The sequence below is a fragment of the Toxoplasma gondii genome, chromosome XI (assembly GCF_000006565.2).
Source record: "Toxoplasma gondii ME49 chromosome XI, whole genome shotgun sequence".
NCBI lineage: Eukaryota > Apicomplexa > Conoidasida > Eucoccidiorida > Sarcocystidae > Toxoplasma > Toxoplasma gondii.
Window position 1 is genome coordinate 2470069 of NC_031479.1, and position 23064 is coordinate 2493132.

The following is a 23064-nucleotide window of genomic DNA, read 5'->3' on the forward strand; positions in this document are numbered from 1 at the left end:
GTTAAGCGGTATGACGACCAAACTTTACACTGGATACGTTTTAGTGCTCGCTTCTTCCACACACAGCTCCTTCGTTGTTAAATGGGCGTTGTTCCAGTTCTCTTCGTTAAGTTCCTGCTGTCGTTGAAGCCTATATAGCATGCCCGCGAACTTCACTATGACGTCTAGGCTCATCGGCACTGGGGAAGAAGGTCGGAATGACTTGGACTGTGGACAGATATCCGCGTCCACTTTTAACAGGATACTTTTCGTAATTGCGTGCATCGTGCAACTTCTTCTGGATCGCAAGGATCGGGAAGTGGCTTTAAGCTGTTTTGAACTGAGTTGCCGTCCAAGGCATAAGGTAAAAGGCAGAAGAGACAAAACGTGAACTTGGATGGCGCACTCGACTTCAAGTGCGGTATCTATCCCTGCAGGGTCGGTAGAAGCTTTTGCATGTAACGAGAAGGCACGTCAAGCTACGATCATGCAATCTACAAAAACAGGCTAGATGAAGTGCACTACAAAGGATGGTCTTCCTGTTACATCATACACGTCCTTCTGTGATTCTTTCGCTCGTGAACGCGGAAAGGACACACGCTTGAGCCCCTCTAAACACGAAAGCCGTTGAGAAATGCAAATGCTGTTGAGTTTTTCTGAAAGGAAAGACGACGGCGGGGACTTTTAAATGTCCTCGCGGCCAAGGCTGGAATATGAGTGCTCCAGAAACATCCCTATTCCTCGTCTCAGCGAAGGTCTTTGCTGAAGATGCTCAAGCGAATTTCCACTTTCTGCCACAGCGCCATTCCCGCAACTCAGTGCGGTAGTGCGGTAGTGACAGCGACAAACCCCAATTTCGAAGGAAAGCACTTAAACACAAGTCAACTAAAACTGATTGTTGCGGCAAAATAAGGTCGGGCAAACGCCCCACCTGTGCTGCCTTTCGGCGGCTCGCGTCATCGCGACACCGTCCCGTTCCCTCTTGATAAAAAACTTTTCCTTACGGCAGCTGACAGTTGACACGTCTACGGATGAAACGCGTGAACCAGATGCATTGCTAGAAAAGCAACGCTTTCAGAAACACACGGAAAACGCACTTTACAGCAAAGACGTCGTAGATGGAAGTAGGCACAGAGAAACATTTCCGCGTCTAAACCCTACGCCTCTCTCGGCGTAGAAGTGTCGCCGCCACACCGTTTTTGTTCGCTGCCGGTATGGAGCAGACGAACATGCGCGAATACTTCTGTGCACATTCATACAGAGAGACGTTTGTGCGATTTTACGAAGATGCGCAGTTTCTACAGAACGCCTGAAGCGTTGCTGCACTCTGTGCCGAGCTCCCGCGCTGGGTGCGTTTCTAAATCTGCTTCTCTCTGCGTTCATTCCTCTCTGGCTTTCGCTGCTTTCTGTCGTCTCTCTTTGATTAGCTGGACTGCACGAGCTAATCGGGCGTTCGTTTCCTTCATTTGTCTCAAAACCGGAGACACAGAGGCAGCTTCGTTTCTGAATTTCCTCAGCACTTCCATGTCGATCGTGCCTCGATGTGCAGAACGCAAAGCGTCAAACAGAACTTGCGGAGAAAACGCGACGTTTGCGACGCTGCGATCTCTGTGCATTCTAACCGAACCTGCGTTGTCTCTACACCTGACTTGCCGCGAAGCCGGAACGCTGAGCAGTCTCTTCTGCCCTTCCTCTCTGCAGGCAGACTCGGGATTCGACTCACGCGCCTCCCTGTCTTCCACTTCGTAGACGAACACAGACTGTTTCTCCACGCGATTCTGTTCCCTGTCTTCAGAAACGTCTGTCGCCTGTTCATCTTCGGCGAACGAGGCGATGCGCGACGAAGAACTCGTGATGTCTTGAACTGAAGCAACGGAACCCAGGGGCGAAGGAGAGAGATCAGGCGAAAGACACGCAGGAGACGGTGAAGACCAAGGTGACCAGGGACCTGAAAGAGGCACCGTGGAGCAGAACGAGTCGGAGCGCGTCGAGAGAGCTCTGGAAACGAGAGAGGAAGTCTGAGACATGGAATCAAAACCGAAATCCGTCCTCTGTCTCTTTCTCTCGCCAGCCTCGCTGCTGGTCCCCACGACGACCATTGAAAGTTGAGACACCAGCGGAGAACGAGAACGCCTGGAGGCTGAAGACGAACCACTCGACTCCAGTTGAACAGAATCGCCTCCACACTCTTTCCTTTTTTCTCCACCGTGCGTCCGTTTTCCTGATGAAACATCAACGGCAACCTGCCCTCGTCTTCGCCTCTCTTCTCTTCTTTCCTCGACACTGTTTTCTCTCGGCCCAGATCTCCGACGCTTTGCTCCTGTCGCTCTTCCTTCCCTCTGCAGTCTTTCTCCTGTTTCGTCGTCGCACAGGTCCACGACTTCTGGTGTACAGACACGCGCCGTCGCCTCTCTTCTCTCTCTCGTCTTCTCTCTCCAAGGTAAATTTCCCTCTCCTGCGCCATCGCCCCTGTTCGCGCCTCGAGGGCCACCGTCCTCGTCTGTTTTTCCCCCGGGCAACGACGCACTGCCTCTGGCCTCCCCTCGCTCGATCCTCTGCGCCGCTGCGCAAGCCATGTTGTCCTCTGTGCACCGCGTCTCCTCCGCGATGCAACGAAGAGCTCTCGCTTCTGCTCCTTTTTCTCTCTCTTCTTCTCCTTCCCTCCCTTCTCCTTCTTCTGCTCTCTCTTCTTCTTCTTTCTCTGCCTTTCCTTCTCTCTTTTCTTCTCGTTCTCCGTTTCGCTCTTCTGCTCTCTTCCTTTCCTCGGTGCATGCGTCTGGAGGCCGAGTTGACATCGCCACTCCATTTCTCCCCGACGGCGAAGAGCAGGCGGAAGAGCCTTCTGCCGCAGAGGCGCGAGAAGCAGGCCGAGAAGCTGGGAGCTCGCCAGCCGAGAGACTAGAAGACGAGAGCGAAGGAGAAGACTTGCCGTTTGTCTGCGTTGCGTGAACAGGCGAGGCAGACACACCCCGAGGACGATGCAAAAAAGCAGGTTTCTCCTGCGGGGGAGGAAGGTCCGATCGCGGACGCGAGAAATGAGCTCTCGTCGCGATGCGACCATCGAAGAGAGACAGACAGGCGCCCGCGGAAGGAGCAGGAGACGCGCGGGGAGGCCGACGAGGGAAGAGATCCGACAGGAAGGAACACGGAGACGACCAAGGAGAGACGCAGGACGTCGGTCGAGCCGAGAGGCTTCCAGAAGTATGCGGAACGGAGACGAGAGGATAAATTGCCGAAAGGAGAAGGCAGGGAAGCGAAGACGCCAGCCAGAAGGCGAGTCGAGGAACGGGTCGAACTTCGACGTAAGTGCCTGGAGGAAGCAACGCATGCAAACCGACAAGTGGGGGAGAGAAAGCGAGAGAACAGAAGAGAGAAATCAAAGCCTGCGAGAGAAGCGAAGAGTGAAAGTGGAGGCGAAGACGCGCGACAAGACGCAAGAAACACTCTGGAAACGGACGCACGAACGAGAGGCGAGAAAACTGAACGCCGCCCTCCAGATCGTGAAACTCAATTCAGTAGCCTCCTCCTAGAACGAGCACTCATCTACAGCGTCGATGGCTGTTGTGTTTTTTACGATTTTTTGCGTCACATTGTCTGTTGCTTTCTCGATCCTCGCATTTCCGGCTGACTGCATTTCACACGGCGAGCGACAGCGAGAAGTCGTGGACGGGAGGTGAGCGAGCGCGCAGTCGTCCGCGAAGGGAGGAGACAGCAAGCGATGTCTTGACATACTTTGTATGTTTCGCATCATCACCAGTAAAGCGTCAACATCCCCAGATGTGCAGCGATCCCAGGGCGCCCCTGTGCTGGCCCAGTGTTTCTCAATTAACTGGCACCACAGAGTCTCCGCCTCCACCTGCCTCGCGTCCTGTCTCCCTTCTCCTGCGACCTTCTGCAGGTTGTGAGCTTTCATGTAGCGCCCACCACCGTCCTCAGAACCGGCGACTGTCTGTGGTCGTGTGAACAATGCTTCTCTCTGTCTCTCTCCTGCCGTTCTCGCTCTTCCCTCAGCTTCTTTGTCTCCCTTGTCAGCCGTCACTAGCGTTCCTCCATCTGCAGCTTCTCTTCCTCGCCTTCGTTCTCCCTCTTCTGTGCCCCTGTTCCTGCTGTCTCCTCCGCTCTTCCTCTCTTCACTCGGTTTGTCTCCACTTTTCCTTTCTCCGACTGTCGGCGCAACACCCGGGCAGAGAGTCGAGCGGGAAGCAGCCCTGTGGCGACGCCGTCCAACGCTGCGCCGGCTCGCTCGGTTTCTTGCCTTGCAAGCAGCAGGACCAGAAGAAAGAGAAGAAGAGAGAGAACTGCCGGAACCTTGAGGACGGGGGAAGGAAGAAGCATAAGGTAGGTGTACAGACGACGAAGCGGCAGGCACTGAAGACGCCGGCCGAGGTGGAGAGAACGAGGAAGAAAGGACAGCCGGACTTGGAGACGGGGGTTTCAGAGCCGCAAGAACAGTTGAGACGCCGTCAGTGAGCAGCAGGAGAAGAACATCTGTCCGAGTCGCATGCTTCTTCACAGCTAACAACCTGCAGGGGAAGAAGTCCATGTCTCTTAAATCCGCAGACAGATGCGCCATCTGCAGATCATGGCAGTTTGATCGCGACCAGAAGTCACACGGCGACGACGAAAACGGATGGGAGGGTGCTACGCAGGCCGAGGAAGAAGTTGAGGAACGCGGGGGGTGGAAGCCGTTCGGAGAGGCTGAAGAGTTGCGGTTTGGTTGCTGCATGAGAGACGAGCTGAGAGAAACCTCCGCCTGTCGCCTGGATCGGAAAGAACCTCTTTCTGCGATCTGCGCTGTCGTCGGCAATCCAGTTTCCGAGTCGGCCTTCTTCCTGTCGACCGCGTCTTTGCTTCCGTTTCCCCCCTCCACTCTGTGGCTCTGGACTCCGTCTCTCTCTCCGTTTTCCCTTCGCATGCCTGCCGCAGCTTCGTTCGCCGCGTTCTCCCCTTCTCCTCTATCGCCGCTCTCTTTTCGCCAGCCGCATTCTTCTTGTTCCTCGTCCGACGAGAGAGCTTGCGTTGCCTCGAAGAGAAGTCTGTTTCGCGTTTCGATCAAGAGAAGGTGCTCAGTCACCTCTCGTATCCACCCAGACTGCGGTAGCTTCTCTCCCATCTTCACCTCGCGTCTTGGTTCCCGCTGCGGGTCAGCACAAGTCTTGCTAGGTCGCTTCGCGGCCTTCCTTCCTGCGACGTCTCTGCTGCTGCTGTGTTCTCCAGCGCGCTGCAACTTCAGACGGCTCCTTCTCTTCCATGCATGGACTCCTCTCCTCTCGATCTTTGAGACGGAGACGGCACAGACCCTCGAGCGGCCGAACGCGACTGCGGAACCGCTGCGGCTTGCTCTTGGCCAGCTGGACGCAGAAAGCGTCCACTACCGACCCCGGAGTATGTCGTCCTTCTGCTTCGTTGCCGTCGTCTCTCTCCATCTGCGCTTGGCGTCTCCCGGCCATGTAGCGCCTGAGCATCCTGCCGACGTTTTTGGAGCGACTCCGCTGGACGTACGGAGCCGAGGCAGTGCGGAAGACGAGAGAGAGAGGAAACTACACGACGGTGGACAGCCAGTGCCTCGCTCTTCTTGGCTCGGTGCGCCTGCGTCGCTCCCAGCTCTCCTTCGTCGTTTCGGTTTTTTTAAGTCTCCGGAGGAGACGCGTTACGCTTGTGCATACAGTCCAGCCGCCAGAGAGCAACAAGCATGCGTTGCAAGTGGAAATTCACTCCAAAGAGCGCCCCCAGACATGCGGCGCCAGTAAGGCAGAGGCTGGCTCGGGGAACGAGGTGTACGGCCGGGGGGTCCCGTTGAGAGATCGCACCGGGCAAGCGGAGAGGAGAGAGGCGGACAGCAGGGAGGAGCGAAAAAGGAAGAAGATCGCAGGGACGAACTGCATGCCGCGCGGAATCGAAGAGCAGACACAAGGAGAGAATCATACTTCGACTTGCCTCCGCAGGGATGGCCGCGAAATTGACTGAGGGGTCGACGCACGGCGAGTGCCAAACACAGCAAACTTGGATTTCGTTCGCTTTCCTACTTTCCATCCAAGCATGTCGCCTCCTTCGAAGTCGCGTAGGTCCCGCTTCGACGTTTCTCCCCAACAAGAGGAACACGAAGACGGAAGTGCGACTCGGCGCCGGTCAAGACATCCGGTGACTTAAAACAGATTTTTTCCTGCGCGCCCTTGTCCCTTTGTTTCTTGGGGCGGGCGCCGGAGTTCTCACCCGCAGCCGGACACCCCTTTCTCCGTTCGAGATTCACACTCTTCTTCGAGGCGCCCTCGACAAGGATCCGCCTCAAAAAAAGACGCGAAAGAAGCTGGACAGAGCCACTGCACACCGCATCTGCGTCACTCTCGGGGTGTCTCGTCCCTGTCGTCCGCCTCGACTTGGCAGTTAAGAAGCGTAAGAAGCGCGAGCGGAACCTCTTGAAAACTGCACAGGGGGACACTGGAGAGCGGCGCCGAGAAGTCGAGCGTCCAGGGACTAGGCTTTTCTAAACTTTATCTCTCAACAGCTGCGACCTCCTTCACCCCCCTGTCTCCCTTTCGCCGCCGCGGCAGACCGTCGAACAGACGCTGACACCTGCGCGCTGTCGGCGGCGGAGAGAAGGGTGAACAGGGCAAGAGAGAGCTCGACGGAGACGAGCCAACTCGAAAAGAGGAGCCTCAAGGCAAAAAACAAAGAGATGTCTGCCTTTGTGTAGTAGCGGAGCTGTTCTTCTCGCTGAAGCGCCGAGAAAGCCACCCGATCCGTCGATTCGCGCGGCCAGGAGAACGCGCGAGCGTCGGAGAGACAGCGGGTGTTGTGGAGGGTACCAGCAGTTTAGCAGAAGCGAGGGCGTAAGAAAGAGTGAGAAAGAACATGGAAAAGCGTCCTCCCTGGAAAGAGACAAGAGTCTTGTGAGAGAGGAATGTCAGGAGAGGGAGATGCAAAGAGAAGGACGAAGCGCGTCCTCGATTCCTTTCTGTTTCCTCAGACCCGGGACCGGCGCACTGAAGAAGACGCAGCAACCGGAGGTCAGAGAGACGGCGACTGAGAATTTCGTGGAAACCTCGCAGATATGGAGATACGAGATGAAAAGAGAGAACTCAGAGTGTCTCGAGACTCCCTGCGCTGACCACCGTCTCTTTGAAGGTTGAGGAATTACCATAGACTCGAAAAACTCCCGCTCGACGCCAGGGGGGTCAGGCTGTCTTCTCACTCTCGCGACTTTTATTTTGTGCGTGTGTGTGTCTCCCTCTCGGTTTTTATCGGCTCTCTTCTCGCGTAGCTCTTTCTCGCTCGCAAAACTTTCTTCTCTATCTCCAGGGTATCATCGTGGCACCCCTTTGGTCTTTTGCTCCCTTCTCCGTAACCACCGATCTTCGCTCTTTCCTCCGTCGTCTCTCTCTTCACTGCCTTTCCTCTCTTTTCACTGCCTTTCCTCTCTTTTCACTGCCTCGCCTTCGTCTTCTCCACTTTTCCTTTGCCGCGTCTTTCTTTTGAGTCCCTTTTTGTTTCTTCCGTCGCGATGGCTGTGCGCCGAAGGCCTTCGTCGGCGAGGAAGAGCGACTCGTCTCGGAACCGAGAGGACCGTTTCGAGCGGGAAGAGTCTCCAGAGTCCCCCGCCAGTCCTCGTCGTTCCGCGTCCGGGCGCTCCTCGTCCACTGCGAAGGAGAGAGGGCAGCCGAGCTCACGGCGCGAAACGAAAGCGGAAGAAAAAGCGGCGAAGACAACTGAGAAAGAAGGACGCGCCGCCCGCGCCTCACCGCGCCTCCCGAGCGCGCGGTCGGCTTCTCGACGCGGTGTACATACAGTCGACGGCGGCCGGCGTCAGTCCTCGCGGGGCTCCGTCTCCGGGGACTCGCCGAAGTCGCGGAGACGGCCGCTGCAGTCGTCTTCCGACGAGAACTACGAGGACAGCGCGGAGTCCGAAAAAGAGGAAGAGAATTCGGAAGACGAGACGGGAGAGACGAAGCGAGGCCGAGCGAAAAAGAAGGCAACAAGTGAGGAGTCTCGCTCTCGCCGTCGCATCCAGGCCGTCTCCACTGGTGAAAACGAATCTTCGCTCCTTCCTCCCTCCAGAGACCGATTTCCTCCTCCCTATCCACCTCTCTCCTTAGCCTCGTGCGACGACGAGGAGAAACACAAGCCTTCTTTCCTTTCTTCTTCCTCTTCTTCAGGGCGCGGCGCGAGTCGGACGAAGGGAAGATCTGAAGACAAGCGAACGGTGCAGGCGCCTGTGTCTAGGACCTCGCGTTCGCCTGCGGCTTCGAGGAAGTCGAAAGAGAGCGTCTGTGGCTCGGCTACGAATGCTGCGAAGAGCGCCTCTCGACAAGTGACCAGCGCAGCGTCTTCGTCGTTTTCAGAGGCTCCGTCGTCTCGCGTCTCCTCCGCTCTGCCCATGTTGCCCTCCTCGTCCTCTTCCTCCCTGGCGTCGTTCGCGCCCCCGCAACGCCAAGATTGCCTCCTGCCCTCCTGGGTAAGACATTTCCTCACCGTCTACTCGCGCTTTGCCTCCCGCGAGCTTTCTCTCTCTGCTGCGCTCGCGAGCGTCCGAGGAGTTCTCCGCGAAGCGGCTGACGTCGCTCTCGCCCGCGAATCTGGCGAAGAGACAGAACGCAACAGTGAGAAAGAAAACGGAGAAAACAGAAGCGCCGAAAGCGGAGGCCGCGGAGGAGAGAACGGAGAGAGAAAGGGGGGAAAGGGGAAGGGAGGAGAAGGGATCGAGACACTCGAGAGGGAAGGGAGTTTGTGGCGAGAGGAAATGGGAGTGACAGCCGAGAGACTTCTCGAGGTCGTTTTCCGACAGTCTGTGCATCTCTGTCTCACGCTGCCGAAATTGCCCGAGCGAGAGGGCGGCAGACTCTGCGCCTTCTTCTACCGGACTCTCGCAAAGCTCGACGAACTCATCGCCGAATCGAGGAAAAACAGGTCCACGCGCGGAAGCGAGACGTCGCGAAACATGGCACCCAAGAGAAACGAGACCCGAGAGGAAAACGCAACAGAAGAAGCAGAAGAAGCAGATGGTCTGCGTGGACAAGGAAGGACTGGAGAAACAGGCTTGGAGGACGCTGACATGAGCGAAGAGAGGACAGCCGGCGAGGACGTCGAGAAGAAAGCACGAGATGCCGACAACGGATTGCTGAGATATAGATATGTCGAGGTAAGGCGGCCGCGGTAAGGTGTACAGACACCTCAGCTTTCCGAGATACTTGTCTTTCAAGGCTCGCGAGGCGTCCTTGACGTCTTTGTTTCTGTAAAGCCGTCTTTGTTCCTATTCTTGGGCGCCCGATTTGCCTTCGTTTTCTCTACATTCTCGTGTCATTTATCTCTTGAGTGCTCTTCGTCTCTCCTCCCTTTCCAGCTTCAGTTCCGTTCTCCGGACTTGCCTCCTCCGTCTCTTCACTAGTCTCGTCTTCTTTCTTCTCTCTCCACCGATCTCGTCAGTTTCCGGTCTTTCTGCGACGCGTCTTCTGTCACCGTTTCCCTTCCTTTTCTTCCCTGTCTTCACTTTCACCTGGTCTCTCCTTTTTCTTTCTGCGTTTCGTTTTTGCTTTCCTGCCTTTTCTTCCTCTTCTGTCTTTCTTTCTCCCCGAGTGTCTTTTCCTTCGGCTCTCTCGGGTGCATCCCCTCCATTCCCCCCCGATCTGCTTTTATGTTTTCTTCTTCGCAGGCTCTATGGTGCCGCCTTCTGCCGCAGCTGCTCTGTCGCTCGCGGGCGGCGCGCGTCGGCGTCTGCTGCTTTCTTCTTCAACTTGTCGGCTGGGGCTGCGGCATGGGCATCGAAGTCGCCGAAAGCATTCAGCAGACACATCGCGAAATTCTTCTGCAACTGCTCGGAAAAAGCAAAGAAGCCGCTGTCCGACGCATGGCCCTTCTTCTCCTTGAACACTTTCAAACGCCTTCTGTAAGAAAACCTTTTCTGTTCGTAGAGAGCTACTTCTCAGCGGCTTTTCACGATCCCTGAGAAGATCGCTTGTGATGAAGAGAACACCGTCAAACGCCTTCTGCGGGGGTCTCAGAGGACAGTACTTCACTCGAAAAGAACTTTCAAGCGCCCTCTCTCTGTCACGACACTAGACACTGCGTCTGCAGAGCTATATCGTCCCTGCCTCCCGGCTATAAGCATGCCACCGGATAGGCGTACATACACTGGTCAAAGGCGTCAAGACGCCTCCACCTTCTGCTGCTTCTGCTTTACTTTCTTCTTCGTTCTCAGCCGGCCTGTATGGTGTGGCGCGCGTTCATGGGCCATTTGACTGACGAGGCTCCTGCGGTTCGCCGCGCTGCTGTTTGCCGCATTCTTCTTCTTCCTCTTCCCTCCCGCTCTTCACCTGAATCGACGCATGCACCCGAGACTCTCGAGTTCGCAGCCGCCGTCTCTCAGCTCCTCACTCGCCGCGCTTCGGATGCTTCGGCAGACGTCCGAGCGGCCGTCTATCGCAGACTCGCTCAGTAGGTCTCAAAAAGATGAATCAAAAAAACGAGAGAACGGTAAATTACATCTCCCTCTACCTCTATATTTCTTTATCTCTCTCTCTATCTGTGTCTATGGATATATCTGTCTGTCTATATCGATCTATCTGTTCGACCATTCTTATGTATGGATGTATGGAGACCCACCAGCACACCTTCGTTTATTACAACTGCTGATGTCTCCATTTCTCCCTGTGGCTACCGAAATACGTACCTCTCTCTCTCGCTGTCTCGATGTATCTCTGTCGAGCATCGAAGCTCCACCGAAACAGAAACAGTCCCCCACAGAATCCTCCCCATATATGTATATATGTATATATATATATATATATATATATATGTATATATATATATATATATGTATGTATATCTGTCTGTGTGTGTGTCTGTGAGTATGAATCTGTACTTTTTAGACATGAGCATGGGCTCGTCTCTGTACTGGCGCAGACATGTAGCTCGACATGCTTGTGTCGTGTGGCTTCCGTCTCAGCAACGACGCGTCGTTGTCCGTGGAACAGAAGAGTTCTCTCATTCTGATCGGTCTGAATGACAAGGCGAAGGGCGTCCGGGAGGCCTGCAGCCGCATGCTCCGGCGCTGGGTGCAGGGACGTCAGTCTGCGTCGGCGGAACCAGTCGACCGGGCGGGAGAGGCGAGTGACTGCGCGGCTTCTCCGGAAGAGCAGGGAGGCGGAGGAGGACCGGCGCAGGTCTCCGCGGACCAAGAGCTTGGACAGGCGACCAGTCGAGGAGACGGCGGCTTCCAGCCTGCCGGCGAGGGAGGCGATTTGCAGGCTGTGCATGCGTGGGCGGGGAGAACGAAGCGCGAGGAAGACGCGCGCGAGGCGAACTTGGAAGGACGCGGCACAGACGAAGAAAGCGAAGCGGCGGCCTTCACAGCCTTCTGCGACTCTCCGCTGCATCGCCTCGTCGACGAACTCATGAAAAACATGCCTTTCAACGAAGCTGCGATCGAGGTTCTTGTCAAAGACGTCTTCCTTCGGTCGCCTCAAGATGCCCGCCTCGACCTTCTGCGAAAAATTCAGAAAAAGGGGAAAAACCTATCCAAACTCACTGCTGCCGGACTGCTCATCCTCAGACTGTACATGCAGACTCTCGCTTCCCCAGAAGACAGGTAGTCGTGAATGTTGAGATCTCGTTGCACAATCTCTGCCTGGTCTTGCAGATGAAACCCACTTCCCCAGAAACCCAACACCGACATACGCATATATATATATATATATGTATACATACATATGCATATATATTTATACATATTTATATAGATATATATAGATATATATATGTGCGTATCTTTGCATTTGTTCATGTAGTTTTACTTGTAAGCACGTTCACGAAGCATCGCGCTGAAGGAGCTACGAGCTGAGGTTTTCAGCGACAGAACTGCGGCGACCTTTGACTTCCCTCTCGCGATCTCTCTCGCTTTCGGCTTCCCATGAAACGCGTTTTTCCTTTTCAGAGCGAACTTGGATGTTCCGGACCTTCACCAGCTCCTCCTGCAGCTGCTTGCTGCATGCAAACACCGCGAAGAAGAACAGAAGAAAGAAGCAATCGCGCAGGCGAAAAGTCTGGACTGTACAGACACTGCAGCCTCTACGCAGATCGAGGCGCTGCTGCAAGGCACCGAGGAGGTAAGGATTTCTCCTTGACTTTTTTCAAAAAGTACGGTCTCCTTCATTTTCAATCTAAATGTTCTTCATGGAACCTGCGTCAATCCTTCTCCATTCAATTCCAGTTTGACTTCCGTCTCGAAAAGTCTCTCCGTGAAGTCTCTGCATTTCTTCAGTTCGGGCGGCTCCTCCTCCCCCCTGAAAATGCGCTCCATTCGTGTCAATTCGCTCTTCTTCCTGGCTGCCAGCGCGTCTTCTGAAAATTCTTGCTTTCTGCGTCTTCCCCTGCTGTTTGCTTCCTCAGAACCTGCTGACTCTCAACGTCTGTCTGCGTCAGCTGCTGCTCCTTGCATGTTTCGTGGACATCGCCGAGCAACAACAGGCGCGGCTTCTCGACGAAGCATGCGAAAAAATCCTCCTGAAGGTTCCCCTGAGTAAGGCGAAGGAATCCGCTGGCGAAGCGTCCACAGACTGCCCTCCCTCGACATGCGTCTCTCTCGCAGCCAACTTGTGCATCTCTCTCCGTTCGCTCTCTCCAGGTCTTTTGCATCTGTCTCTCTTCTCGCTGCAGATCTCTTTTTGTAGCCTCAAGAGTCTTTGTCCGACACACACTCAGGAACAAGTCACGAGCTCCGCATGTACGCTGAGCCGCGCCCAGTGCTTCTTTCGACCTCCAGCCACAGCTCCTCTCTTCTCTCCCCTCTCTCTGCACAGAGAAATATGTGAAGATTGCTTATCAGATGCTATAAAACGCAAACATAGATAGACATTCAAGTCCAGTGTACACGTAAGTATAAATGTAAATAAAGTGTAAGCATTTCTCTCCAAATGTAAACAAAATACACGAACATATGTAAATGCGTTCATGTGTACATGCATAAGAAGAGATGTACAGGCGTCTGCTCTCCGGAGAGTGCGTCTCATGATGCGGACGAGACTCGCGGTGTACGCGGTTCGACTTGTGCGCGTTTGCCGGTGTGTCTTGAGGTCTAGGCTGAGAGAAAAGCGGTCGCGCTCGACACTGTGTGCTGTTTGCTGGAGGTAGAGGGGAATAGGTTTCCACCATTGGACCCTGTGTTGTTCGCTCTAAAACAGCTTTAGGCGTTCCGTCAATACCCGAACAACGATCTCCTCTTTCCCTGCGAGACGCGCTGAGAACGCGTCGGTCTCAAGACTGTGATTTCGATGTACTTTCAATCTTGCTTTTCAGTCGACTGCGCGCGCCTCCTAACCTCCAATATCGACCCTCTGGAGACGCGAGTCACGCCACTCTCTCCGGCCTTCGGCGGAGATTCTGGATCTATGCAAGCTTCGGCGTTTCTGACGCCGTCCATTGGACATGCTCTCTGGCCCGGTAACCAAATCCCTGTGTTTCCTGTTCTCGTTCATGCCCTCCCTTTTTCCCTACCTCCTCTTCTTGTTCTCCTTTTCGACCCTGTTCTTATCCTGCCTCTTCCTGCTTACCTCCTTGTTCTTCTTCTCGTTCTTCGTCTGTATCCTTCTTCCACTTGTTCGTCTTCCTATCCCTCCTCGTGCTGTTCCTCTTGACCTTTCGTTCTTTCGCAGGCTACTGGGTGCGCTGCTCGGCGCTGGGCGCCTGCGTTCAGCTGCTGCGGCGCCTGCAGCGCGTCCTGCTCGCCGGCGGGGGAGCGGAGGCGAGTCTTCTGGAGGTGGAGGCCTCCGCCGGAGACGTGGACGGGAGGGAAGCTCACGGGAGAAACCAACTGGTTCGCATGCAGCAGTACGAAAACGCCTTCTCGGAGAGAATCTGCACCCTCATCGCCGAGATTCGAGAACCTCTCGATGGCAAGTCCTCTCGTCTTCGTATACAAATATACATATATATATATATATATATATATATTGTTATATTGATATGTAGTGATATAGATGTATAGTGATATTCACTCACCCGCATGTACTTGTGTATATACATATATATATATATATATATTTATTTATGCAGGTGATAGATGGATGCGTGTGGAACCACGTTGTCGTTCATTGCTTAGGTGGATATCCTCAGGAATTCTTTCTCCACGCCGACTGTCGCTCGCCATGTCGCTGCGTGCTTAGCAAGTGTCTGTACATCACGGTTTGTCTCAGCAGCGCTTGGTACGGTTTCTCGATCTCAGAGTCGAGTTCGCCGTGTGTGGAGTACTTTTTGTTTCAGTGTCTTGCGAGGACGCGAGCGTGGTGACAACCGTCTGGCAAGATACGGAAGAAGTCGATCCGCTGAGTGTACCCGTACGGGCCTACGCGATGCTTCCTCTGCAGCAGCAGCACTCTGCTCTGCTCGACGAATTGGCGGGGCTCCAGCAGAAGTCCCGAGGCCTCTTCGAAGTCGCAGGTTCCTTCCGAGATTCTTCAGGCCGAAACAGCGCGGCCAGAGGACCGGGTGGAAAGAAGACGAGAGACGGCGAGGAAGGCGGCGAGCAGATGGCGCAGGCCGTTCAGCAACAAATCACTCGGACGCAGAAACAGTTCCAGAGGACTGCTGAACTCGCCCTGGTGCTCAACAACGAACTGCATGCAGTAAGAGACCAGATGGCTTGTCCGGAGGGAAACGGGAGGACGAGGAGTGGAGATGTGCGACGCGGAAGAGCCTCTTGCATCTGTGGTGAACTCAAGAGGCGTTCTGAGAATCCCCGCGCTGTGGGGACGAGCTCTCGCTTGCGGCAGGAACCTGTTACAGAGATAACGCCCCGCTGTCGTTCTGCCGTAGCGTTTCTCCCTCTCCTCGTCGGGGGATCTCGTTGTTTTGTCTTCTCTCGTGTTCGTCCTCTTCTTCCCTCCGGTGTTCTCTTTCTTTCTCGCGTTCTCGTTCACGAGCTGTTTCAGCGCCGGTTTTGTTGCGTGGCGAATCCTCTTTGTTCTCGCTGTTTCGCAGCGTTGGTTTCGTGTGTCTTGCATTCTGGACGCGTTCTTCGCTCGCTCGTCAAGCAACGGGAGCGTCGACCCTGCGCTCTCGGACATCCCGTCGTCGATTCTTCTGCCTGCCCTCGAGTTCTATTGCAATGAGGCCGACGCCTTCGCCTTCTGCGTCTCCTCCTGCTGCTGCAAGGCATGCTGCGCAGCCTCTGCCGCGCCTGCCTCTCTCAGCGGAGACACGCAGTCCGGAGAAGCAGACCGTAGACGCCCAGCCGGAGACGAGGAGAATCCTGAAGAAAAGAGCATGCAGTGCTGGCGAGACAGAGACCAAAGACTGCAGGAAGTCGCGCTCGGAATCCGCAGCAGGGCGCCGCTCCACAGCGACCTCTGCGAAGTGGTGAGCTCGAAGAAAAGACGTGGAAACGACCTGCCTTCTTTTGAGAATCGAAGAAACAGACTCATACTGGACAACTCGGCTGTCTGTCCACCACAAACCCAAAAAAACGTGGAACTCGCCAAAACGGAAGAAAAACACATTCTGGGCATCTATTTTATATATATATATATATATATATATATGCATTTTGTGTGTGCTTCGGCATATAAATAGACATATATATACATATATATACATATATATAAATATATACATAATATATATATATATATATATATATACATAATATATATATATATATATATATATATGTACATATGTATTTTTATATATACGTGCCTACATGTGTATGAATGGTGATATAGGTGTGTGCGAGGAGTTGAAAAGGTAGGAGGTGGAGCGTCACGAGTTGACTTGTGGACAGAGCGTCGCGCAGATACCACAGCTTTTCTTCGCTTTTTTTCCTTTCACCCTTGTGTACGGGGAGCGCGTGACGTTGCTCTCGAGTCTTGACAGGCAGTTGTTGTCGCTTGCATCGCCAAAACGTTTCACTTGTTCTGGCCTGCAGCTGGTGACCAAGTCTCTCGGGTGCTTCTGCTTGCTGAGCACAAGACAGCAAGAAGTAGCGAAGCAGCTGAAGGCCTATCACGTATCGCTGTTGGCCTCGCTCGGCGAACTCCAGTCGACTTCGCTGTATCTCCAGCAGAGGCTAAGTCACCAGCAAACGCTTGTGGTGGCTGCGCGCGAGGCAGACGAGTGCATGGCAAGGCGCGAGCGTCGTTTCTTGCTGCTGCTGCGAGAGGACGAGGAGGCGCAGCGAGGAGAGGACGCAGCGCGAGAGAGGCAAGCGGTGAAGCCGGCGAAGCAACGGGGGAAGAGCCGCGAAGAGCGCGAGCGGGAACTGGCAGACGCCCGGCAGGCGGTCGACGAGGCGAGCCGGACAAGCGAGCAAGTGGCTGACGAGTGTCGGAAAGTCGCCGCGCAAATTCAAGAGGTGAGGAGCCCCATCGGTGCATGCATGTCACACGTTTCGCGGAGACAAAGGCGATATGGAAAGATGAGAAACCTGCCTCGACGGATGGCTCTTTCAATCCTTGTGGCCAGGCGACTTGACCCGCATGTCTTGTGCGCGGTTCTTCTCTTGCCGTTTCGGTGCCCTATGCGGTGTGGGAACCACCCCGAGGTCCTTGGTGCTCGGCCTTCCGCATCCCTTTGACAGATCGGAAATTCGTGTGAATGTTCACTCGGCATCGTTTTCTCCTTTTGGTCTTGCCAGTTCTTCTCTCCCCGTCTCGGCATCGTCGCGACTCTGTTTCCAGGAATCAGTTTTCGTGACTCTCCTCGGCCTCTGGTTCTCTCCTCAGGCTGAGAGCGCCTTCACCTCTCACATGTTGCGCTGCGAGCTGTACGTCTGCTTCCTGGGAGACCTGCTTCTCTCGCACCCAGTTCTGCTTCAGAGCGAGGCGAGCAAGCAGGCTGTCCTTCTGCCTGCTGCGGAGGAGACCAGCGCGACTTGTTCACTCCTGGATCTCCTGTGGCACATCGCGACGGGTGAGGAGGCGTCGACGAAGCAGCTGCAGAGCATGGCGCTCGCGGTCTTGCTGAAACTCCTCGTTCTTCCCCTGGCGGAGGACAGCGAGGAGAGGGAGCAGGCCGCAGGCAGCCCGAAGCCGGAGGAAACGAAGGAACCTCGACAGGGAACAGATGCGACGCTGACGCAGCTCCAGCGCGTCGTCGCCGACCGACTGCGCGTCCTCTTGGAGGTGGTGTATCTACAGCCGACGCTGGAGAGTGGCTCCCGAGAAGTGATGAATTACGTAAGGACGAAGAGCTGCTGCGTTGCCAGCAGGACTCCGCAACAGACGCGACTGCGTTTCTCCGGACTCCCTGCCTCGCGGGGTGTCGCGAGCTCGTTCGATTGCCCTGTCTCGGCTCTCACTTGCACCACACCTTGCTTGGCCTACAGAGAAAAGTTGAAGTCAGCGAAAAGCCTGAGACCGCTCAGAAGACGACGGGTGACGTCTGTGACGGCTCTTTGATTTGCTTTCTGCGGCTGCTTGTCACTTCCCAGCAAGGTCCGGTTCTTCGTTTCTCGTGCAGTTTACCTCTCCGCTCTTCCTGCAACGCCAGCGAAGAAGAAAGTCGAGCGCTCGTTCAACACAGACTGTTCCTTCTCCTTTTTGTTTCTTGTTCTCCTCGCTTCTCCTCCTGTGTTTGACGTCGCTTTGTCGTCGCTTCAAGCACGTTTCCTTGATTTTCCTGCGGTTTCGCTTCGCCTGCGTCAGGTGCATTCGGCGTCGGTCTGGGGGTACTCCGCGGACACTAAGTTCCTCTGCTTTACGATTCTCCAGTGTTTCGCCTCGCCGTTGCTTCCCCCGGGCGCTGCTCGCACTGCCTTCGGAGCCTTTTTCGGCGCGTGCCGCCACCTCGCGACTCACGGCCTTCGGGGGGTTCTGTCTCTCCACTTCACACTCCACCAAGAGAACGAGAAACGCGACAAGTCTCTCTCTTCTTCTTCTTCCTCTTCTTCATCGTCTCCATTCGCTGCGTTGGCTGTTGCTGACGACGAAGCGTTGGAAGCATTTGTCGAGGACCAGGTGAAGAGCTGCGCGGCTGTCGGGTGGCCGGAGACTCACGCCTTGCCGCCGCTGCTGAAGATGACGAGAGACTTGAAGAAACTGCTTCTCTTTGCGTTTCGCGGCGTTCGCAGCATGTGTGTGGCTTTCGCTCTCGCCAGCTTGTCGCGGGCAGAGAAGGCGCGCAGAGCCGGGGGCGAGAAGAAAGCAGCCGCCGAGCTGCGTCTCGAGGGCAACGAAAACGCGTTTGCGAACGCGAAGGCGCCGGAGGGGTCCCGAGGCGACGAACGCGACGAAGGAAGTCCTTCAGAAGAGAAGGAAACGAGAGGCGAGAGAGAAGAGAGAGAAGAGAAGAACGCAGCGAAGGAGTACGTGACGAGATACCTGGAACTCTTAATTGTTTTCCTCCTCGTCGCGGACGAGTACGTTCGTCCTCTTCTTCTTCTTCAGTCGAACTTGAGATTCTTCGACCTTGTCGCCTTGGCTGTTTCTGGATGGGTTGTCGGCTCCGAGACAGCAGAACGTCCCCAGGGAGACAGACAGCCGGAAGAGAAGGAAAAAGGAGAAAAGAACGCCCTCCGATCTCTCGTCGACATCCACGTCGCCTGCGACGCCCAAGGGTGCCTCACGCTACTCCTCGTCGTCCACCATTTGCTGCGTAAGATTCCGCGGCCAGCGCAACTCTCGAGTGGAACGGTGTCTGTCGAGGTGTCTCCGTTCTTCCCCTGTCTCCTTTCGAAATTCTTGTCGCGTAAAGGAAAGCTCCCGCGTAGACAACGCGTTTCGTTTCGCGTCTTCGTGTATGCGGTCGAGAGAGAGAGACGGAGACGCCTTGACTGCTTCACAAACGGTCGACTGGACCGAGAAGAGCGAGAACGCAACACAACAACGCAGCGAAAGCACCAAGGACTGAAACTCGATGGAGACCTACGTTAACATTCTCGACGCATATTCCCTCAAGAAAGCGGCATCACCTGAAGACGAATCTCAAACTCTGAAACTCCGTCTTTCTCTGGATAACCGTGTGAACAACGATGTATACGTATTCATGCGCGCATTTCACATGCATATAGAGTATGCGCATGCACTGGTGTTCTTTTCCTCGGTGACTTTTGATCCGCTATATGGAGGTGACTCACGGTCAGTGCCCGAGTATTCAAAGGCCTTTCGTCGTGTCACCTTTCTGTCCTCTTTGTCGGCATTTTCTGTCGCCTGTACGTACACAAGGGTCGCTCTTGCCTGCTCCGTTTTCTCGACCTACCCCTGTGTCCACATCTGCGCAGTGCAGGCCTGTAGTGCCCCAATCTTGGTCTCTGTCGCAGTTTTTTGACATCCGCTCAGCTCAGCAGTCTCGATGGTGGCTTTTGCATCTCGATTTTCGATATAGCTATATACATATATATACATATACATATATATATACATATATATATGTATATATATATATATATGTATATATATATATATATGTATATATATATGTATATGTATATATATGTATATATATATATATGTATATATATGTATATATATGTATGTATATATATATATATATATGCATATGTGTATATGTATGGATATACATGGATAAAAGAAGAAGTGCATGACTTTCTGTCTGTGCGTTTCGCCTTTTCGTGTGTTTCTTTCGTTCAGGCGCCCTCGTTGAGACTGTCCGGGCATCGGCCCCGGTGTGTGGCCAGCCGAGCGCGGTGGCTGCCCGTCGATTGGCTGTGAAGGTGCTTTCTGAGGCACTGAAGAAGTTGAAGTCGACTTTGGTTTCTGTCGTGTCTCGGCATGGAGACGGCGAACTCTCTGCGTTTCTCAGAGACCCTCAGGAGGAAGAATACCCCGACGCAGAAGCGCAGAAAGACGCAAGAGACATCCAGAAAACTGTCGACTACCTTCTCCAGAGGAAGAGCTGCGCTGAGCTTGCGCAGCGAATGAGGGAGAGTCACCGCTACACCGTGCAGGAGCAAATCGCGGCGGAGAATGCGGTGGTGAGATCCGTTGAGATCCCAGTGTGTCTGCTTTTCGCTAGAGAAACGTCGGCGCAAGGATCGTGATGAGGCTCTGTCGTGAGGTTCTCGTTCTTCGTGACTTGAAGCACCCGACTGGGGGCTGTTTCCAGGACCTGGAATTGTGCCAGATTCACTGTTCCTCGACTTTGCGCCTTTGTTCTATCTCGCTTCCGTCTTGTTTCTCGTTTTCTTTGTTCTCCTGCTTCTCCCTGTCTCTGTCCTGTCTCACTTTGCTCTCTCTTCGTTTTTTTCTTCTCTTTTCCCGATCATGTCTCCCTCTTTCGCTTCCAGCTGTCGGTCCTGAGTCTCTCTTTCTCCCCGATGTTCTGTCCTCTTCGTCTCTCCGTTCCTCTCCTTCTATCGCCTCCTCCTTTCGCTGCTGCAACTGCGTTCTGCTCCTGCGCAGTTCGCCTCGCCGTTTCTGACCTTCCCGTTCGCGTCCGTGGACGCCCAGCAGACGGCGCTGAACTTCCAGGAGGCGTTGCAGCAGCGACAGGACCGGGTGGAAGAGCGCGCGAGGCGGCTGGCGGAAGGAGACGCATGCGAGAGCTCTGAAGAAGACATCGACTGCCCTCCACTGCGAAGAAGGACGGCGCCTCGCAAGTGCAAGCAAGAGCCTCTGAGGTCGCAAGGCTCCATGCGTCCTGGAGAACGGATGCACGAGGACAGCGAGTTTGAGTCTTGCGAGTCGAGTGAGGAAGAAGGCGACGAGGACCACGAGGCCAGCAATTCGGACGACGACGCCGGAAGGGGGCAAACGGCCTCCAGAGTCCGCTCCAAAGATCTCGCAAAGTCGCAGTGAGGACCATGAGAGAAAAACGCACCTTGTGAAACCTCGTGCACGACGCCTTCCTCTGCTCAGACGAGCAGCTCGAGGAGGTCGCTCCCACTGTAGATGAAACGGAGAATCAACGCGGTGGCTTCTCACATCCAGGCGCCATGCACAGATGCTTCTCTGGTGTTTTACGTTGCGCCTACTCACACACAAAAAATGCAGACTCGCTGATGTCAGATCCTCGTCGATCTGCTGACAAGACGGCGTATTCACTTCCGCGTTGTTCAGTGCACCTTCAGTGCATCGACCAAAACATACAGACGATCATACATGGTTCTGCGCTATACACCTCTTTAATTGCGCACATATACATATATATATATATATATATATATATATATATGTGCCTGTTTACGGATCTAGAAGATGTATAGGCATGCGCATACATATACATATATATACACATATAAATATACATATATATACATATACATATATATATATATATGTCTACGTGGATGTATGTATCTTTTGTGTATAGATGCAGTGTATACGCGTGTGTGTCGCTCTCTCTGCATCTGTGTATGCGTTTACCTTCGTGAGTGCGAGGCAGCAGAGAGGTACACGAGAGAAGGTCGCGTCTCCTTGTTTTCGCCTGCAGAGCCGAAGGCGAAGAACAGCGACTTGTTGCTCGGCCCGTGAAGCCGGAGAGGCTGTAAGGCGACCAGCGCTGCTTTGAAGACTCTGGGGAATCTGGGAAGTCATGATTTTTGACCTACACTTCTCTGCTCATTCCTGCCGATTTCGAGCTGTGTCTCCCAGGACTGATGCATGCGCTTCTCACACACCTCTCTTCGCGCTCTCCACTCTAGCAACTGTCTTTTCTTTCTGTCTGCATCGACTGAGTCTTTCATCTACTCCTGTTAAAGTGATTCTTGAGGTTTACGAAGGCTTAAAGACACTCAAGGATATTCATGAAACTGACTCGGCATATGTCACCTATCTTTATATATGCATATATATATGCATATATATATATATATATGTCGAACTTGCTTTATTCCTTTTTACATCTATTAGTCTCTCTCTCTCTCTAGATATATATATATATATATATATATCAATATGTGTGTGTGACCGCATGTCGAAGGGAAACGCCTGGTGCACAGGTTCATGCAGAAAAAACTGTAGCTATTGGCTTGAGGTGTGCTTTGTGGTTTTCTGTTACTTTTCCCCCGAGTGCCCCCTCACTTTGTCTGCTTTCGCTCCTTTTCGGTTCTGTTCTTTCTGTGTTGCGCAGACCTGGAAGTTTGCCTGGAGCGTCTCGCGCGAGATGAGCAGGTGCATGAAGAAACAGGAAATCCCCAGGGTCGCTCACCCCACAGCTGTCCTCTTGCTCCCTGACTTTTGGCGTTTCCCCTGTACACCCGCACTGTCCGTCCCCGTCTTCGTTCTTTCTGGTTTCCGTCTCAGTATTTGACCTGTGTGATTTCACCTGATCCAAGTGCTCCTGTGTTCCATCGCAGGAACTCTTCCGTTTCGCCGCTCTGCCGATCTGTGAGAGCTTGGCTCTCTGTGCTCCATACTTTTCACCTGCCGCGCGGAATCCTTCTCTCGCGTCGTGACAGTGCATGCAGCAAACGCATTTCTGGAAGAAATGGACGACTTGTGGCTCGAATGTTTCACTTTTCTCCCCTGTGTTTTCCTTGTCTTCGCGGCTTTCTTCGCAGATGGCGAACGCTTTCGCGGTGCCCTCTAAGACAATCGCCAGATGTCTTGTCGAGGAAAAACGCAAAGGTCGAAGAGATTCAAACGACAGAAAGAAGACGCGACGCCATGACAAGACGAACACCCTTTAGAGGAAACGGAACCGAGTCGAACATCGAGAAAAAAACAAGAGCGGCGTCTGCGGTGCTCGGCTCACAGCAACCGCGGAGACGCTCCTAAAGAGATTTCTTGTCGCTGGGCATGCCGACATCCCTGCTCTGCATTTGATGAGCATGTGCTTGCTGTCTGCATTCCAATGCACAAAGAGTTGTTGAGGTGGATGGCCCGCCCAAAGGCAGCTGCATGCGTTCTCTTCGGCAGCGCGTGCATGCAGACGTACACATGAGTTTGTGTGTTTTGTATTTTTAAAATGCATGTGTGTGTCTTTGCTCACGATTCTCAGGAAAAACATGTTTTCGACCGTCAAAACCTTCCTGTGCTTGTACAAAAGGGAATCGATCTCATCTCTCGTGTGTCAAAAGACATTTCACGTACACCCGTGGATCCATATCTGCATACGTATATATATATATATATATATATATATATATATATCTGTATATAGATATATATATCTTTATATAGATATTTGCCTATGTATAGA

The 23064-nt window shown here is 53.7% G+C and overlaps 2 protein-coding genes across 2 annotated transcripts; one reads left to right on the forward strand and one right to left on the reverse strand.

Moving 5' to 3' along the window:
* Positions 1–300: 300 nt before the first annotated feature.
* Positions 301–6639, reverse strand: TGME49_312175 (hypothetical protein). The gene is made up of 2 exons (XM_002364398.2): positions 3712–6639; positions 301–3289 (listed from the first exon to the last, which is right to left on the reverse strand). Exons 1-2 carry the CDS (start codon positions 5090–5092, stop codon positions 1359–1361), a joined length of 3312 nt encoding a protein of 1103 aa, XP_002364439.2. The 5' UTR covers positions 5093–6639; the 3' UTR covers positions 301–1358.
* On the forward strand, positions 6608–22962 carry TGME49_312190 (hypothetical protein). Its single transcript, XM_018782700.1, has 18 exons — positions 6608–9115; positions 9626–9859; positions 10172–10407; positions 10919–11560; positions 11906–12077; positions 12361–12490; positions 13267–13410; positions 13623–13862; positions 14230–14591; positions 14947–15324; positions 15893–16318; positions 16689–17141; positions 17610–18558; positions 19554–19897; positions 20325–20716; positions 21355–21408; positions 21994–22034; positions 22424–22962. The coding sequence occupies exons 1-17, from the start codon at positions 7481–7483 to the stop codon at positions 22028–22030; spliced, it is 6828 nt and encodes a 2275-aa protein (XP_018635493.1). The 5' UTR covers positions 6608–7480; the 3' UTR covers positions 22031–22034; positions 22424–22962.
* The last annotated feature ends 102 nt before the right edge of the window (positions 22963–23064 follow it).

Coding starts and splice junctions, on each gene's coding strand:
- TGME49_312175 (XM_002364398.2), bottom strand. CDS start 5,092: ATGGGAGAGAAGCTACCGCAGTCTGGGTGGATACGAGAGGTGACTGAG. Junction 3,290..3,711: donor GATGATGCGAAACATACAAA/GTATGTCAAGAC, acceptor TGCTTCCTCCAG/GCACTTACGTCGAAGTTCGA.
- TGME49_312190 (XM_018782700.1), top strand. CDS start 7,481: ATGGCTGTGCGCCGAAGGCCTTCGTCGGCGAGGAAGAGCGACTCGTCT. Junction 14,592..14,946: donor TCAACAACGAACTGCATGCA/GTAAGAGACCAG, acceptor GCTGTTTCGCAG/CGTTGGTTTCGTGTGTCTTG. Junction 15,325..15,892: donor ACAGCGACCTCTGCGAAGTG/GTGAGCTCGAAG, acceptor TCTGGCCTGCAG/CTGGTGACCAAGTCTCTCGG.